The 18,182-nt window shown below is 41.2% G+C and overlaps 2 protein-coding genes across 2 annotated transcripts; both read left to right on the top strand.

Moving 5' to 3' along the window:
- Positions 1-1,391: 1,391 nt before the first annotated feature.
- Positions 1,392-7,083, top strand: LOC132855028 (uncharacterized). The gene is made up of 10 exons (XM_060883739.1): positions 1,392-1,466; positions 2,948-3,021; positions 3,127-3,312; positions 3,472-3,606; positions 3,871-4,092; positions 4,253-4,387; positions 4,724-5,056; positions 5,213-5,348; positions 5,515-5,723; positions 6,229-7,083. Exons 1-10 carry the CDS (start codon positions 1,403-1,405, stop codon positions 6,355-6,357), a joined length of 1,623 nt encoding a protein of 540 aa, XP_060739722.1. The 5' UTR covers positions 1,392-1,402; the 3' UTR covers positions 6,358-7,083.
- Positions 7,084-8,314: 1,231 nt separating this feature from the next.
- Positions 8,315-18,152, top strand: lrp13 (low-density lipoprotein receptor related-protein 13). Its single transcript, XM_060882804.1, has 18 exons — positions 8,315-8,419; positions 9,645-9,803; positions 10,768-10,980; positions 11,064-11,296; positions 11,393-11,522; positions 11,821-12,008; positions 12,169-12,352; positions 12,772-12,981; positions 13,057-13,231; positions 13,357-13,558; positions 13,675-13,840; positions 14,606-14,802; positions 14,884-15,418; positions 15,954-16,073; positions 16,153-16,260; positions 16,455-16,688; positions 17,099-17,543; positions 18,012-18,152. Exons 1-18 carry the CDS (start codon positions 8,344-8,346, stop codon positions 18,127-18,129), a joined length of 3,693 nt encoding a protein of 1,230 aa, XP_060738787.1. The 5' UTR covers positions 8,315-8,343; the 3' UTR covers positions 18,130-18,152.
- The last annotated feature ends 30 nt before the right edge of the window (positions 18,153-18,182 follow it).

The following is an 18,182-nucleotide window of genomic DNA, read 5'->3' as shown; positions in this document are numbered from 1 at the left end:
CCTCTCAAGGTTTCTTCCTCTTTCATCTAAGGGAGTTTTCCTTGCCACAGTCACATCATTCACTTCAGCCTTGTTCATCGGGGATAAATAAATATATTTAAATATGTCTAATATTATATTGAAATTTTGTATAATATTTGTATAAATTTCTTATGTTCTGTAAAGCTGTTTGAGACAATGTCCACTGTTAAGAGCGATATACAAATACATTTGAATTGAATAAATTGGGGAAGAGTCTGCTCTGCATTAAAGATCAGGAACTGGAACAACTGCTGGAGAACCAGTGAGAGGCACACACACACACACACACACACACGCACACGCACACGCACACGCAAACTCGCGCGCGCGCACACACACACAAACACGCACACACACATGCACGCACGCACACGCGCGCGCGCACACATACACAAACACAATGGGATTTAAACAAAATTATTTTATTATTATCTTATTATATATTTCCACTGCTATGCCCATATATTCACGATAAACACGATTCAGAGTCATCGAGAGAAATAACTAAAACATGATGCAATTATTATTTAAATATGCTGTATTATTAAATACATTTTCTATTTATGAAAACTTTAACTTTATTCAAGAAACTTGGCAGGTAGAGAGAAAAATAAAATACACATTAAATACACATGTAAAATACACATTATTAGTTTATTATCAGAAACTAAAGATTTCTGTTTCGATATTGAGTTTAAATTGTGAGGATGTAAAAACTAACACTAAATGAATGTAGGAGAGATTCTGCATGTTTTCGGGATATTTATTTTATATACAGTAGTTTTCCCGTGGACAACCTTCATTAAGCATCAAATCAGCTGTCAGGATAAATGATGGTGGTTTAAAAAAAAACAAGGAACCTTTCGAATCTACTGTTACTCAAAATGTTCGATCCAGAATCAGAATCGAATTAATGCGTCATCGAACGAATCAGAATCACATTCAACACAGTGTTTGTTGTTAAAACATCGTGGCACTGTACAGCGACAAGCAGCGAGAAAAAGTCTTCTAGCAACTTTTTGAAGAACTTTTCCCGTTGGCATAAAAATGGTAAGTTAAAAAAAAAAAGGTTTAAAAAACACAACAAACAAACAAACAAACTCGGCTCTTCGAAAACGTCTTTTTTTTGTTGTTGTTTTTTAAAATAAAAACTACACCGTTTTTGTTCATGCTTATGCTCTTGTAATTATTTTCACCCCTTTTAATATGTAGTTAATGTTCGTTAATAAAAGTTTAATGTCACTTAGCACTCGGTTCCTATTTAAAACTCGGTATAATGTTAAATTATATCGACTCTATCTTGAGCTACACTTCAGAATCACTTTTGCACATAGTGTGGGGAAGATAGTCAATTAAACTGTGCTCTCTTTTTTTTTGGCAGATGCAGCAGTATCCAATGGACACCTTTGTGGGATTTCAGAACAGACAGATTGGCTACATGATCGGTAAAGTTTCCCTCTTATTGCAACGCTTTCATTGATTTAACTGCATACCAGCCATTACGCCACAGGCTTAACCGCTACAACCGCTAGTGGCCAGCGGTTGTAACTGCAACTAAAATTTCTTTAAACTAAGGTGGCTGACAGAAAAACATTCATTCATCCTCATCTTCTACCGCTTATCCGAACTACCTCGGGTCACGGGGAGCCTGTGCCTATCTCAGGCGTCATCGGGCATCAAGGCAGGATACACCCTGGACGGAGTGCCAACCCATCGCAGGGCACACACACACACACACACTCTCATTCACTCACGCAATCACACACTAGGGACAATTTTCCAGAGATGCCAATCAACCTGACAGAAAAACAGAAAACTTAAATATGTCAGGAATTTCTTGTCATACCATCTATTCTAGGAGATCCTTACATGTAAGCAATATATGCTATATAATTAACCTCTATGAAATAATAATGTTGTTTTATTTTTTGAAATTTTAATTTATTTAAGGAGTAACTTTGTAAATAAACACGTAATTGGACATCATGCACCAGCTATAATTAAGTTCGCAAATTTGTAGTTTGTAAAATACTTTATTTCTAGCATATATTTGCTATATTATTATTATTATTATTATTATTATTATTATTATTGTTATTATTATTACATTTTTTGAAGGGTATTTCCTGCAAAAACAATATTTTATTCAGCATATATGTAATCTTCGAATGAAAGTTACAATCTTTACCATTATAGTTTGAAGAGGCATTAAGGATAGTGTTGGAACTTCCCTCAGAGTCCAGTGATGATGATTGCAGTGATAGTGATGATGAATGGCTTCCAGAAAATGAGGGTTTTTATTGAATGCTAGTAATATTGACAGTGTAGCTGAGGATCCTGAGAGAGCTGACTATGTTGATTATGTCTGCATTATGTATAGATTGGCCCTAAAGTCACTAAAGCAAAAAATGGCAACAGATTCAATGATGCTGCTTGCATACGTAAGACCAAATATATCTATATTTATTGTCTCGTTGTCTTTGCGCCCTGGGTGCTTTGCCAAATTTTATAGTATATCATTTGGATAAACTGAAATAAGAGCCACTTACAGTGCTACCGTATTGCTGAGTTTATCTGAAAGTGTGTAGCTGAAGTCTCGGTCAATAATTTTCTCCTTCTCGTATTGGAAATATGTTTTGAACCTGTATGCTACACAGATCCGTGGTGTTAGTTATTCCATAAACCTAAAAATGTTTTCAAAGATGAAAAAAGTATAAAGAACAAAATGAATAGTGTTAAATAGCAGTTTACCAGAGTGGACATGTACATAACTTCCTGAAAAATGCATGTTTAAAAAAAAAGCTAATTATTTCTTCTTTATTCAGGCCTTGAGAAGAATTAAAAACACATAGGAAAAAAATACTAAGTCAGGTTGTCATTCATACATGAAAGGGTTAATTATACTTTGGGTCTTTGTTTTTTTCAGATGGAGTGTTTTATCCAACCATCCATCCGCAGTATGAAGGTCATCATCTTCTGCAGCGAAAGAAGTCGAAACCGGTAATAAATTAAGTAAAGCTCTGCTCTAACAGAAGATATCTGGATAGTTTTATCATGCTCGTGTTCTGTGCTCTCATGTCAATCATGTAACCTAATTCCGTACAGCTTACAATCAGAGACCCTAACGACTGCAATCGAGACGTCATGGCCGAGATCTTCGGAGAAAGACTGCCGTCTTCACCGACACCACCATCCGTTTGGCCTCAATGCAGCAACGTTGTGGAAGCTCCGGTACCTCCAGACACCACGCCGCCAAATGAGGTTGAGCCGAGCACAGGCCCTGCTTCAGAGGTGAATATTAAGCTGGACAATTTTATAGTGTATTATGACTATTAAACACCACACAGGAGAAAAGAAACAAATTTCACTCAGCTGTTTTAGTGCTGTTGTGTGTAATATTACTTTATTTCAGTTTAGAAACATGATGTATCTTTGTGTGTTGTCTCTCAGACTTGTCAGCCAAGTCTAAGGCTCCTCAAGAGACAAGGCCTACTCCTCTTCTCCTTCCCTCCAGAGGAGGCTGTGCAGCAGAAAAGGTCAGAGACAGTAAACAGACGGAGGAGGAAAGAACAAAGCCAGACCGAGGTGCACAAGGCAGAACAGCATGTTTATTCCAGTGTTCAAAGCACAGCATTAAATAAAGTGTATATAGAGAATATACTGTATACACATTACTTTAGGAACAAAGTTATGCTGTCTTGCCCGTTGAACTTAATAACTGTCTGAATGACTTAACACTGAGAAATATTGAAGTCTCATTTAGTCCAGAAGTTTTAGTGCTGTAGTTTGTTTTATTACTTTATTGTAGTTTAGAAACATTATGTTGAACCTGTGTGTGTTCTCCCTCAGACTCGATCCCAGACACACCCCAGGGAAGTGGTCACTTTCTGCATTCCTCTGATGGAGGAAGAGAAAATGGAGGCGAAGAAAGCCAAAATACTTTTTGGTGATTTCTTGTCTGAACACCTGACACCTACACAGCATACAGGGGGTGACATTGTGGAGGCTCCTTCTCTCATAAAGACCACGCCGCCAAACGAGGTTGAGCCGAGCACAGGCCCTGCTTCAGAGGTGAATATTAAGCTGGACAATTTCACAGTGTATTATGACTATTAAACACCACACAGGAGAAAAGAAATAAATTTCACTCCAGCTGTTTTAGTGCTGTTGTGTGTAATATTACTTTATTTCAGTTTAGAAACATGATGAATCTTTGTGTGTTGTCTCTCAGACTTGTCAGCCAAGGCTAAAGCTCCTCAAGAGACAAGGCCTACTCCTCTTCTCCTTCCCTCCAGAGGAGGCTGTGCAGCAGAAAAAGTCAGAGAAAGTCAAAAGACGGAGGAGAAAAGAACAAAGCCAGACCGAGGTGCACAAGGCAGAACAGCATGTTTATTCCAGTGTTAGTTACTGAACTTGTCTTGGACTTGCATTGATCAAAGCACAGCATTAAATAAAGTGTACAATGCTGTTTTTACTGTATTTGCAGCGACTCTTATCAAGAATATATACACATTACTTTAGGAACAATGTTTTCTTCTGTGTTATGCCGTCTTGCCCGTTGAACTTAATAACTGTCTGAATGACTTAACACTGAGAAATATTGAAGTCTCATTTAGTCAAGAATTTTTAGTGCTGTAGTTTGTTTTATTACTTTATTGTAGTTTAGAAACATTATGTTGAACCTGTGTGTGTTCTCCCTCAGACTCGATCCCAGACACACCCCAGAGAAGTGGTCACTTTCTGCATTCCTCTGACGGAGGAAGAGAAAATGGAGGTGAAGAAAGCCAAAATAGTTTTTGGTGATTTCTTGTCTGAACACCTGACACCTACACAGCATACAGGGGGTGACATTGTGGAGGATCCTGCTCTCCTAAAGACCACACCGCCAAATGAGGTGGAGCCGAGCACAGGCCCTGCTTCAGACCTCTGCAAGAGACCCGTCCTGCCCCACTTTTCCTTCCCTCCAGAGGAGGTGGTGCAGCATAAATTCAACAGATGGGGGATAAAGGAGCAAAACCAGACTGGGGTGCACAAGGTATAACAGAGTGTTATTAACTGCAACACAGTGAACTTTTCTTGTCTTGTGTTGTTTAAGCTGTTCAAAGCTCAGTGTTAATCAAAGTGTACAATGCTGTTTTGACTTTATTTCTAGTTTTGTAACATTACTTTGAACCAGTGTGTTCTCCCTCAGACACAATTGCAGACACGCCTCAGAGAACCGTTCAGCATCTGTGTCCCTCTGACGGAGGAAGAGGAAAAGGGGGCGGAGAAAGCAGTTGGCGATCGCTTGCTTTGTGATGAAAAGAAAACAAAGCAGGAAAGCAGAGGTGAGGATCCTACAAACGTGGCTCCTGATGCTGAAGTGTTAAATTTATCGCTTTTTTAATTACTCATTTAGTCACTAAAAGGAAATAGACCATTTTTGATCATCAGTTTCTTTAAAACTGATCCTATTCATGAATCTAATGTGTTAACGTTTGTTGTTATATTCAGATGATCATGTGCACCCCTCAGCTCCTGTAAAACCTGTCTGGACACCTCAGCGTTCTTATCGTCAGCGGCCCAGGAAGCTTACGCTCGGAGACCTTTTTTCTTTCTCACTGGCTTGCACATCGACTAAAAGGACCATCATCAAGGCAAATACATCGCCAGAAAACACACCCCCAAAGGAGGCGGGGCTAAACACATCTCCTGCTTCAGAGGTGAGTAGTGACCTGGACAAGAGACCAGGCCTGCTCCTCCTCTCCATCCCACCAAGATGAGGTGCACATGGTGGAACCGTGTGTTATTAACTGAAACACAATTAACTTGTCATGTCTTGGGCTGCTTAAGGTGTTCTTTGTACATTGTTAATCAAAAGTGTACAGTTCTGTGTCGTCTTTATTTCGAGTGACATTTATCAAGAATATATAGGCATTACTTCAGGTCCAAGTCTTATGTGTTTTGCTGTCTTGCCTCTTTAACTTACTACCTGCCTGAATGACTTAACACTGGGAAATATTAAAGCTGAATTTAGTCCAGTAGTTTAAGTGCTATAGTTTGTACAATTACTTTATAGTAGTTTATATAAAGACTCGATCCCTGAGCCATTAAAGGACAAAGTAAATGCAACAAATTTCATTCCAGTAGATTCAGTGCTGTTATTTCTATTGTTACTTCACTGTCATTTAAATAAATTACAACAAACCTGTGTGTGTTTTCTGCCAGACTCTACCGAGGAAAAGGTCCAAAAAACGAATCCGTTTCTGCCACCTGCCAACCACTGAAGAGAAGCAGAAAGAAGAAAGGAACAAAGACGAACAAAGCCTCAATCAGCGATCTGCACGGTCGGAATAGTCACACAAACACGATTAGTTTCCGCTCCCTGCAGACGTATAGAATAAAATAAAGTTTTGTGACAGTAACTCGGTGCTGGCAGTGTGAAATACCTGCCTTTCACTCTGTCCACCTCAGACTTTTACTACTGTACATCTATGAATCATGCAAAAGGTTTCTGAGCACTCTGCCATGGGGTGTATTAGGGACGGCGGACAGGGCTCGGAGTACAACAAGGAAATGAGCAGACTCTACTGTATTTTATGAGGAAGCTCAGAACTTTTAATATATGCACCAAGATGCTGGAGATCTTCTGTCAGTCTGTGTAAGCGAGAGCCATTTACTGTGTTGAGGTCTGCTGGGGGCAGCATCAGTGCCAGGGATGCCAGCAGGATTAACGAGCTAATTCACAAGGCTGGATCGTTTGTTGGACACAAACTGGAGATGTTTGAGTCAGTGAGGAACAGGAGGTCACTAAACAAACTGTTCTCCATCATGGCCAATCCGTGTCAGCAGTGGACAACACAACGCCGAGTCATTGCAACTCATTCTCTAAAAGACTCATTACAGGAGGTCATTCTTATTATCAATAACATTGTAGAACAGCTCACCTGTGTGTGACAGGTGATAACACGATCATGTGACACTACTACAACCATAAACATCATCAGATCCTTCATATTTGTTATCTATTGACAGTTTACACTTGTGTACTGTGATGTAAAATACTGATGTAAATATGGTTATATTTACACCTGTTTCATATCTGCTCTACTACGTTTAATTTAGAATTATGTATGTGTGTGTGTCATAAACAATAATAATCAGTATTGGAAATAAAATTAAACGGTTGCTAATCCAATCCTCTGGCCTTTATTAATCCTCTCTTCATTACAGGGTTTTTATAGAAATGTCTTAAATCATGTGTGTAAATGTAGTGCAAGTATGTTTTCCAATTTATAGGGAGAGTATGTTAATGTCTAGTGATGAGAATACACCATGTTAGTTATAGTGGGATCAGTATACTGTCGGTGAAGATATGGGTCATAACTCAGCAGCCAGTTAAAGAAGACAGAAGATGAACATTCCCAGGACAGCAGGAGTAGGGTCTCAGAACAAAGGAGAAGGCCAGGAATCACAGCTTAGGAAGTCTAGAGCCTGGAAATCCTGTAGATGGAGCTTGTAGACCTCTGGTTCAACACCCATCTTCTCAAGAGCAATATACACCTCCTCATCTGGGGTTATTTCATCCATCCGTCCAGCCATCCATCTATCTATCTGTCTGTCTATAACATGCATTATAGCTCAAGATAACAAGCCCAGGAGCCTTCACTATTGTAATATAGGATACAAATACAGAACTATGACAAGGTTAAATGTAATAATAATTATAAAGATTAGATTACAAGTGTTAGTCCCGAGTCAACAGTATATACACCAAATGTAATCTTTTATACAATATAATAGAGGATTTTATGCAAAATCATCCATCATCCAAAATCATCCAAGAGTTTCTGGTGCTACATTTCTGTCTGTAGATTAGCTGCACTTCGTATTTCTGACCACCAGATGGCACTAACCTGCATTGAGTTTTGATGCATCTTTATACAGATATATTTATGTAACGCTCACTAAGTGTATGAAAACGTGTAAAAAACAAACAAACAAATAGCTCTTACTATGCCTGGGGTGGTGTATACAGTACCTTCAGTGTCGATGTTAGAATAAAGATTTATATGTACACTACATGCTCCTAACCATATAAGTGACTATATAGGTTCATATTTTGTGCATCACATTTTCCTGTACGAAAATTCCACCTAAAAAAATCAAGTGGAATGAAATGTATTTTATAGCTTTGGAAATCCCTTAAACCTTACATATCTTTCCCTGAATTGTCCATCAGAGTAATTATTAATTGAATAATGACGCTATAGTGGTGTATGTTGAGCGGCACGTGCGTGCCTATAAATGAGCAGCGCGTGCGCCGGGCCTCTGTTTACAGCCATGCGCGCGGTGCACGTGTTGTGGACGCTGTGGACGCTGAGCATCGCGGCCTGGACGCTGTCTGCACTTCTCCCAGGTCAGATTACAGCCACGTTCACTCCAAGACCATGTTAAACCCAGTGTAACAGATTCACACCGTTTGATTCGCCGTGTGTGAGGTTATCGGTTTAAAATAAACTGGATTAAAATAAACCGGATTAAAGCGTCAACATGTTTAACGCCACGTGCACAACCTGTCCAGTCAGGTGAAGGCATTATTGACTTAAGAGTCAAGGTTTCTGAACCATGCACACACAATCTGTCCTGAAAAAACTCCTAAGAGCTTTATTATCTCAGGAATCAGTATTTTTTAATACTTTAATAGCAAGAAACACAACTCAATTCAAGATTTCAAGGTTGCTTGTCTTTGTGCTGGTGGTGTTGTCTCTAATGGTCTTTTCCTCAATATCAAGTTTTTCAATTCAATTGCACTGCTAACAATAGTTAGACTGATTTTTTTTTTGTTTTTGTTTTTTTTGTAAAATAAAAAAATAAAATAAAAATATGCTGATGTAATCTACAGTTAGATGTAAACCTAATAGTGACCGCTTTAGTTTTACCCAGCATGCAACATTTACATTTATGGCATTTAGCAGACACCCTTATCCAGAGTGACTTACAACTGAGCAACTGAGGGTTAATGGCCTTGCTCAGGGGCCCAGCAATGGCAGCTTGGTAGACCTGGGGTTTGAACTCATGACCGTCCGATCAGTAGCTCAACACCTTAACCACTGAGCTACCACATCCCCATCCTCTGTAACACAGGGTGTGTCTGTCATTACGACTTATGTTCATCTCTCATCTACCGTTATCCTGTCTGATGTGTGTCTGATCTGATCTGCATTAAATTAAATGTATAACTGAATAAACAAGAACCAGAACATTGATACTAGTTGATTGTAATCATCTCTACTGTGTAATTTTGAAGACACTAAGGGCTGAACCAGAGAACTTTTTTTTTGGGTGCCTTATTCATCCCTTATACAAGTGCATTACATGGTGTAAAACTGCCAGCTGTGATGTATACTGTGTTCTGTATGTACAGTAGGGAGCTGTTAGCTATTCAGTTGTAGCTGTAACAAAACTCCACTGTATAGGGTCATTTGGAGATTAGTAACTTATTTGATATAACACTATGCACGTCAGAGTTTGAACTACATTAAGTGGTTACCTTGATTTAACCACCTGCATTCAAGCAATCCATTGATTTCTGGAGGAACTGTTGTTCACTGTTCACATTGTGGTGGTGTTTCTCTCTGTAGGGAGGAGTGTGAGTGCCCAGAAGCCTCGGCACTGTCCGATTAGCACCAGGCCGTGTAAAGACAACTCTGATTGTGTGCCTCACAGCCATGTGTGTGATGGAGATAAAGACTGTGCTGATGGCTCTGATGAAGAGGAGTGTTCCACAGAGTGCAGTGCTGGTGAGTCTGTAATGAACTGATTTATGCTTAATTAAACTCAGCCCACAAACTTTCTTGTGGCTTCAAGAAAGTTGTTGAATTGAACCTTGATTTCAGTCCGGTTTGGTTTGGAGAAGCTGCAGGATAAAACAATGTCTCGCTATGTGTTCTGTAACTGTTCATGTCGAAATGAGCACGTATGGAATCAGTAAAAGATTTAACATTTCACTTTGCACTGATCATTGCACTGATCCAGAATCTGTCATCACAAATGACGTTGCAGGTGAGTTAATGTCACTAAAGCAAGCACTGATTCACAAACATTTCACCGCACAGCAACAGATTCTCTCATGTATGCCAGTAAAATATCAGTCCAGATGACACTATGCTTGAGGTTTAAGGTCTCTGTCTCTGTGTCTGTCTCTCTCTCTGTCTCTGTGTCTGTCTCTCTCTGTCTCTCTCTGTCTCTCTCTCTGTCTCTCTCTGTCTCTCTCTCTGTCTCTCTCTCTGTCTCTCTCTCTGTCTCTCTCTCTGTCTCTCTCTCTCTCTGTCTCTCTCTCTGTGTCTCTCTCTCTCTCTCTCTCTCTCTCTCTCTCTGTGTCTCTCTCTCTCTCTCTCTCTCTCTGTGTCTCTCTCTCTCTCTCTCTCTGTCTCTCTCTCTCTCTCTCTCTCTCTCTCTCTCTCTCTCTGTGTCTCTCTCTCTCTCTCTCTCTCTCTCTCTCTCTCTCTGTCTCTCTCTCTCTCTCTCTCTCTGTCTCTCTCTCTCTCTCTGTCTCTCTCTCTCTCTCTCTCTCTCTCTCTCTCTCTCTCTGTGTCTCTCTCTCTCTCTCTCTGTGTCTCTCTCTCTCTCTCTCTCTCTCTGTGTCTCTCTCTCTCTGTGTCTCTCTCTCTCTGTCTCTCTCTCTCTCTCTGTCTCTGTCTCTCTCTGTCTCTGTCTCTCTCTGTCTCTGTCTCTCTCTGTCTCTGTGTCTGTCTGCAATCTCAGGGCAATTCCAGTGTGCTCATGGTAAGATGTGTATTGAGAAGAAGAAGTTGTGTGATGGTGTAGCACAGTGTCAAGACAGATCAGATGAGCTGGACTGCTTTAACCCGGTGGAGGGCTGCTTTCATCGTTGTGACAAAAAGCGCTGCCTTTCTGATTCGTTTATCTGTGATGGAGAAGCTGATTGTGGTGATGGCAGTGATGAAGTTGACTGTGGTAAAACAACCCTCATGGTTCCCATTTTACACCAATGCTGAATGGTTCTGGTTCATCCTTTTAACCTCATTTTCTCTGATTAGGTGAGGAGAGCTGCAGCAGTACAGAATTTCAGTGCCGCAGTGGTCAGTGTGTGTCCATCAGCATGCGCTGTGATGGTTCCTCAGACTGCAGAGATCATTCAGACGAGGATGGGTGCGTCTCACAAGTGGCATGTGCTGATGATCAGCAACGCTGCCAAAACAACCAGCAGTGTGTGCTGCAGGAGTGGCTCTGTGACGGAGAAAACGACTGCAGAGACGCATCAGATGAACAAGTAACCCTCATATTCACGCTTAGCTCATAGTTATTGTTACGTTCTCTAAGAGGACATTGCACCTTTGTCTAAAACTTACTTTCTGTTTGTGTGTAGAACTGTACAGTGTCTGTGGTGCAGTGTGGCGAGTTTCAGTGGCCGTGTACGTCTCAGACGCAGTGTGTTCCTCAGAGTTGGCACTGTGATGGCACCAAAGACTGCACAGATGAGAGTGATGAGGCTGTATGTGAGTCAGAACACAATCACACCAGAACACCAGGGTCAGTCCTGGACCCTGTTAGATCAGTCAAATCCAAATAGTCTGTGTGTGAATATAGCATTATATTTTTCAGTTAATCTCATTTCTCTTCAGCTAAATCTGTTTAATTCTTCTTCTGTGTGGTCAGATTACCAGTTTACAAGCTAACCAAAGTTTGCCAAAATGCTTTTCAGCTTCACCCAGTAAATCTTCTCTCAGAGCTAGGACAGGACAGTGAACCGCTTGCTTCTCGGAACATTAAGCCATGTTTATCTGTGTTTGACAGGTGAGCCTGTGTCTTGCCCTCCTGATCAGTTCCAGTGTGACAGTTCAGAGTGTTTGGACCCTTCAGTCCTCTGTAATGGTGTCCCTGAGTGTGCAGACAAATCTGATGAGGGTGGAGCCTGCAAGAGTGACACATGTTCTGACCAGTCGCAGTGTGCGCAGGACTGCTACAGCACACCCAGAGGAAAAGTAAGCCTCCTGCTCTGTTTACTCTAAATCATTAACAGTAGAAACAACTCAACCACTTACTTTACTTCCACTTATCACTTATCACACGGTCATTTACTAAGGTTGAGTGTGTTATTTACTGTCACTTTTATCTGAAGTGTGTGGGTGTTTTTGTGTGTAGCGTTGCTGGTGCAAGAAAGGCTATGAGCCGGTGGCCAATGGTGCGGAGTGTGTGGATGTTGATGAGTGTGTGAAGACCCCCGACGTGTGTGATCACTCCTGTGTGAACTCAGACGGCTCATATGAGTGCTCCTGTAATCAGGGTTACGTTCTAGAGCCTGACGGACACAGCTGTAAGATTACAGGTGAGAAATGATGCGTCCTGAATTATTTACACAATAAAATGGTCACGTGATTGCTGTGAACATGTATCACATGAATGACGTGGTACATGATAAGAAGCTGTAGTGTCCCTGTGCATTGTGGGGGATTGAAAACCAGATTAATGTGTAAATATCTCAGGAAAAACATTTGGTCTCATTTGAACTGCCCTCATTATCCCCCGCACAAAAGGAAAGGTAATTTATTAACTGTTTGAAATTCTGTTACCCTTGAATTGAAAGTGTCTTTTTATGATCACTTCTGAAGTGGATTTCTCTTCTTTTAGAATATTTAGTGTTTTTACGATAGACCGGACCAATAAGCTTCCATACATAAAAGACTATAAAATGTTTGTTCTTACTCGTATTCAAATTTCAGTAACTGTGGTGTCTTGTGCTTTCAGGTGAGGCATACTTGTTAGCCTCTATACAGTCTGACATCTTCCTCATCAGTCTCACAAGGACCACCCTGGAAGTTCTCTCTTCTGAAAAGCAACCTGTCCTCTCTCTGGATTATGACTGGAAGGAGCAGAAAGTGTACTGGATAAACATGGATGCTGAGGCTGTGATGTGGACAACGCTGGACCAGAAGAGCAGAGGAACGCTAATCCAAGGTGCAGTCCAAAGCATATAATCAGCATGTTGCCTGTTCATCACTGAAGGTATTGGAAAGTTGTGTGTCCTTGTAGGAGTCAAGACGGAGTGTGTAGCAGTGGACTGGGTGGGACGGAACCTGTACTGGACTGACAGAACAGAAGGAAAAATAAATGCTGTGGGGTTGGTTGGTTTTAAAGTAGAGCCTGTGGTCATTGTGGAGGATGATGTAGAAGAGCTGCGTTCATTAGCCTTGCTACCTCAAAAATGGTAAATTTTTAATATTAAAAATTAAAGAACATTTTGGCTTATGGTTCATGTAGAAAGCTTTCAGAATGTTAGAACAGGCAAGATTTTTTCCTGTCAGTAAAATGGTCACTGTATCCTTGTATCAGTGTGATGTTCTGGTCACAAACGGGTGATGAAGCCAAGATCGAGAGTGCAGGGATGGACGGCTCGAACAGACGAGTGTTGGTGCGTCATTCTCTGCACTCGCCCATGGGTTTAGCAGTAGATCTGCTTCAGGACCGGCTTTACTGGACCGATAAGAAAATGCACTGTCTCGGCTCAGCCACACTGGATGGAGATGATGTTAAGGTAAATTTCCACCACCTCCAAATGAGATTAGCTAGTTTGATTGGGGATGTTTGATATCTGCTTAGTGGGTAAATTTCACTCTTAGAATTAAGATTTTAGCATTTTGTTTCTTGAAGATTCTGCAGCTGAGGGAGATTCGCAGTCCGTTCTCCTTGGCAGTGTTTGAAGATTTTGTTTACTGGACTGATACACGCAGAAGAACCATCCAGAAAGCTCAGAAGGTGACCGGAAAGCAGCAACAGTTTCTGCTCAAACGGCTCAGCCAACCATTCGATCTCAAGGGAAGTACCATTTCAGTCATCTCGTGGGGAATAGCATCTTGGTTTGGATCTTGATTTGGTTGAATTAGTTGCTGTCTTGTTCCACAGATGTTCAGCTCTGATTTTAAGATGAGGGTTTGGTTCAATTTGCCTTACTTTGATGTTTGCTGTCTGTGCTCTGCAACACTAGCTAGGCTGGACAATTTACCATGGAAAGCAGGGTTTCCTGCAGAAAACTTGCTAGTTAAGGCGGTAGGGTTCGGCGGGTGGGCGGGGCTAGGGGCGGGGCGGCGCTTCTTTGTGAAATGGACCACAGACTGTACTACATTTAACAATTATTTATTTAACACTAAATATAAAATTGAAACAACATATAATAATAAATAAGAGTGCAAAACATTCGAAATTTTGCGGACACGCGTTTTATCAACTGGCTAGTTATCCTCCAGACAGTGACGGACCACGTCTTTCTCTCATTTCGTCTGTATGGCACATGCTCGCTTGCGGTGTGAAGCGCATCCGTGCTATTCTCTGAGATGCACTTGACGGCCTTTCGTGCAGCAGAATTTTTTTATTTTTTTTTTGGACGACCTAGTTAAGGCAGTAGGGTTTCCAAGCTTAGGCGGGCCGCCGAACTGCAAAGTGCTGCGGGAAACCCTGGAAAGCTAGCTAGTGGATTTAATTACGACATGATTCTGGAACATTAGAGAGCACCAGGCAGCTGGGGAACACGGGAAATTTCTTGTCAGAATGTACCTATAAAACCAGTGTAATCTGTCTAAACAGGTGATTCATGCCCTGCTGCAGCCGATTGTCGAGAACCCGTGTGTGTTAAAGCGATGCTCACATCTGTGTGTTTTGGCACCTGGACTGGGTGCAGTATGTAAATGTCCTTCTCAAATCCTACTGAATGATGATGGACAGACGTGTTCCAAACCAGATGAAACCTTCCTTTTGCTCATATCCAATACCTCAATTTCACAGGTGCCTGCACACAGTCTTGTTTTCATTTCATTTGTATTGTCTGAATTTGCTCATGAATCCTGTTGTATCTGGGTATTTCAGGTCCATGTGCCCAGCAGGATTTCAGTGGTTGGCCTTCAGGACTGGCCACAGCATCAGAGATTTGAGCTCCCTGATGCAAGGGCTGCTTCAGCAGTGGACCTAGTCCTGAGGGAGCAGATGCTTTACATTTGGGATGCAGCTGCTGGTTCTTTGGGCTTGTTTAAACTGAAGCATGCTGTAACCTGGCATGGGATACTGTTTAAGCTGAGAAAGGGCTCGATAACAGCCATGGCTGTCGATTACATCACACTTAATGTGTTCTGGAGCTCCAAAGATCAGCCAGGACTGTATGTGACCTCAGCAGATGGAGCACACACTGCCTTGATCATTGACAAAGGCATGGTGCGCTCTGTTGCTCTGCACCCTCCAACAGGACGGCTGTGTTTCAGTAATTCTGAGCTGCAAGGAACAAGAACTAGTCTGGAGTGTGCCTACATGGATGGAGGGAACCGCACTGTGGTTTGGGATGGAGCCATTAATCCAGTCTCACTGAGCCTGTCGCATGATGGGACCAAGCTTTACTGGGTTGACACTAGTGAGTGTTCTATACTCTGGAGTTGTACAGTTGTGTATTACTAAGCATTTTAAAGCAGTGCACCACCATAGATTCAAGTGCTGTACTGCTTTTACATACAACATGTGTATGTTAAGAGTTTTTGTTAAAAACCTGGTTCACTTTGGGCAGGGTTAAATAGCTTCCACCACCAGTCCACTGAGCTAGAAGACCGTTTAGGTTATGTAGATTTCAAAGTCTATGGGATCATGTTTTCAATGTAATGAATGAAATTGAAGGTGTGCTGTTGTAGGGAAATAATGCAGAATGATATGGTGCTCATCATGAGTTACTGTTCCCATTCCCACATGGATGCTTTTCCTATAGAATGTATTTAATCCACTTTTATAATGATGTATCCTGCTGTCTAGCCTCTCATTTTCCTGTCTGTTGAAGTTAAGACAAAAAGAGCTTGCTTTTTCCCACCAGTCTTTCAATGCCTTTGGTTCTTGTTTCATGCTGTACAAGAGCGCACGTCACACATTGTGTAAGATAATCTTATGGGTTTGTGCTGCAGGTCTGGGTCTCATCAACTCTGTTAGAACTGATGGATCTGAACATAAAGAATTGAGAAGTGAGGAGCCTGTGGTGGCATTCACTTTAGCCAACAGTGTTCTTATCTGGCTCACAAAGACCGGTACACAAGTCATTCTTTCCCATTCTGCAGATTTATAAATGTATTTGATGATCAGTCTGATGCGGCTGCGTCTTTCCAGATTCCATAAAGTGCTGGTTCAGTGAGGATCATCAGACAGCAAGGATGTGGTTTAAGGTGAAAGCAGAAGTGCTGGATGTCAAGGCTTTCAGCAAAGCCAGTCAAGACGGTGACCAGAGTTCTTTATTTATCTACACCCGTTTTTATAGCTTTAAATATGGACCTTTCAGCAGCATTGAGAAAATGTTTATTATAACGCTCCTTGAAGTACTACTGTTATGTCATATCAAATGGATATCCTGTTGATCCAAAACTGCTGAATGTGCTTCTCCTGTTGGTGTCCCATCATCTGCTGTGTTTCAGACACAAATTTTTGCTCCAGTGGAAATGGTGGCTGCAGTCAGTTGTGCTTGCCGTTTCCTGGTGGAAGGACCTGTCGCTGTGGGCGGGGTTTCATTACTAATATGGAGATGAGCTGCGTCGCTGACCCAAGATGCCCGTCAGGCACCAAGCCGTGTCTCCGTGGAGACCAGTGTGTACCACTGGAGCAGTTCTGCGATGGCAATCCAGATTGTGCTGATGACTCGGATGAGATATGTGAGGAAATCTTGTCTTTTTGAACTCCAGTGTGTCCTGGTTCAGTCCACTGGCTCACTGTTTTTCACAACTTTCTCTTTTTCGACTTTCTCTAAAAATATTCTGAAATGTTATATAAACATTGTTTTAGATTCAGTTTGATAAGATCTAACCTGCAGGGAAAATCAGTCTAACAGAACACCTGGATTCAGATTTCGAACAGCAGGATTCAGTGAATGACAACTCCTGATGTCACTTCCTTTTCTTGTTTTTTTTTTCTAGACTTTTAAATCAATATTACAATCCAATAATGGAATTAATAAATAGCTTTCTTTTTTTGTCCATCACAAAATGTACCTCAGCTGTGTTCTTTTTTTTCTTCATTTTGATGACTAGATGACTTATGGTTTTTTTAATTTTTTATTTTTAAGGTGTTCAAGCTAAATCTGCTGAGGGTGTAAAACCAAAAGTACATCCCAACTCAACATCTACAATTCCACCAGGTCCAAGATCTTCTGATGCCCCTAATTTAGTGAAGAACATGGACTCCAGCATTGTGTCTCCGAAATCCTCTCCTCCATTTGTTCCTGATGCAGTGGACAGGGACAGGCCTGACTCGAACGACATGAAGGTGGAAAGCGTGGACTCTGAGTCATGTGGGACTAGGATGTGTAGCGGAAATGGCGAATGTGTGCTGCTGGGTGCACAGATGACCTGCGAGTGTACGTTGGGTTATGGAGGAGAGAGCTGCGAGCTTGAGGTTGGAGGGATTATGCAGGGGCCAGTTATTTATGCCACTGTGGGACTGGCTGTTGGCATCATCGTCCTCGGCATGATTGTTGGGATCATACAGAAAAAAAAGGCTGCAAATCGGAGGTAGTTGATGCTGAGAAGTCATTTACATATTAGTTAATACATGTTCTGAGAGCATTGCAGGTATAATTGGTAATCTGTATTTTTGTTATAAAGGCACTGTCTGCTCTACTTGTAGTAACAATAAGACAGGTTAAAAAAATTTCATGTGACTTCATGGAGCTCTTATTGATAAATCAACTTGTTAAATCAAGAAAGTTACAGTTTTCAGTTTTTACAGGGTGTAATATAGTTTTACAGGAAAAGTTAGTTAAATGTTACAATGTGAAAGCTTCTCTTGCATCTTTATTTAAGATTTTTATATAATTTATATAAAACTCATTCAGAACCTAAGCTCTAAAAAGTAGATTGCTGTGATCAACACGAGTCAACGCGAGTGTACCATATGAGTCATAAAGGGGTTGGTATGGTATGCAAAAGTAAAGCTCTTAGTCTTTAATATGGCAAGCATTAACAAATGTGTGTTTGCAGGCAAGCAAGACCGATTGTGAGGGAAACGAGTCTGAGGGATCTGTCGAACAGAGCAGAGACCACACCCACACACCAGAACAGCAGATCAACAGACCCTGAGAACCCAGAGGTCCATTAAAGATAAAGACAAGTTGATTTACTCGTACTTCCTTGCTGATGATTTTAGTCAAA

Source organism: Tachysurus vachellii, chromosome 12, assembly GCF_030014155.1.
Source record: "Tachysurus vachellii isolate PV-2020 chromosome 12, HZAU_Pvac_v1, whole genome shotgun sequence".
Classification (NCBI taxonomy): Eukaryota; Metazoa; Chordata; class Actinopteri; order Siluriformes; family Bagridae; genus Tachysurus; species Tachysurus vachellii.
This window is presented reverse-complemented; position numbering and strand designations above follow the sequence as displayed.

Bases quoted from the DNA above. Each gene is read 5' to 3' on its own strand.
- LOC132855028 (XM_060883739.1), top strand. From the start codon at position 1,403: ATGCAGCAGTATCCAATGGACACCTTTGTGGGATTTCAGAACAGACAG. The intron at 1,467-2,947 runs GTAAAGTTTCCC...TGTTTTTTTCAG, and splicing joins ACAGATTGGCTACATGATCG to ATGGAGTGTTTTATCCAACC. The intron at 4,093-4,252 runs GTGAATATTAAG...GTTGTCTCTCAG, and splicing joins GCACAGGCCCTGCTTCAGAG to ACTTGTCAGCCAAGGCTAAA.
- lrp13 (XM_060882804.1), top strand. From the start codon at position 8,344: ATGCGCGCGGTGCACGTGTTGTGGACGCTGTGGACGCTGAGCATCGCG. The intron at 8,420-9,644 runs GTCAGATTACAG...TTCTCTCTGTAG, and splicing joins GCTGTCTGCACTTCTCCCAG to GGAGGAGTGTGAGTGCCCAG. The intron at 10,981-11,063 runs GTAAAACAACCC...TTCTCTGATTAG, and splicing joins CAGTGATGAAGTTGACTGTG to GTGAGGAGAGCTGCAGCAGT.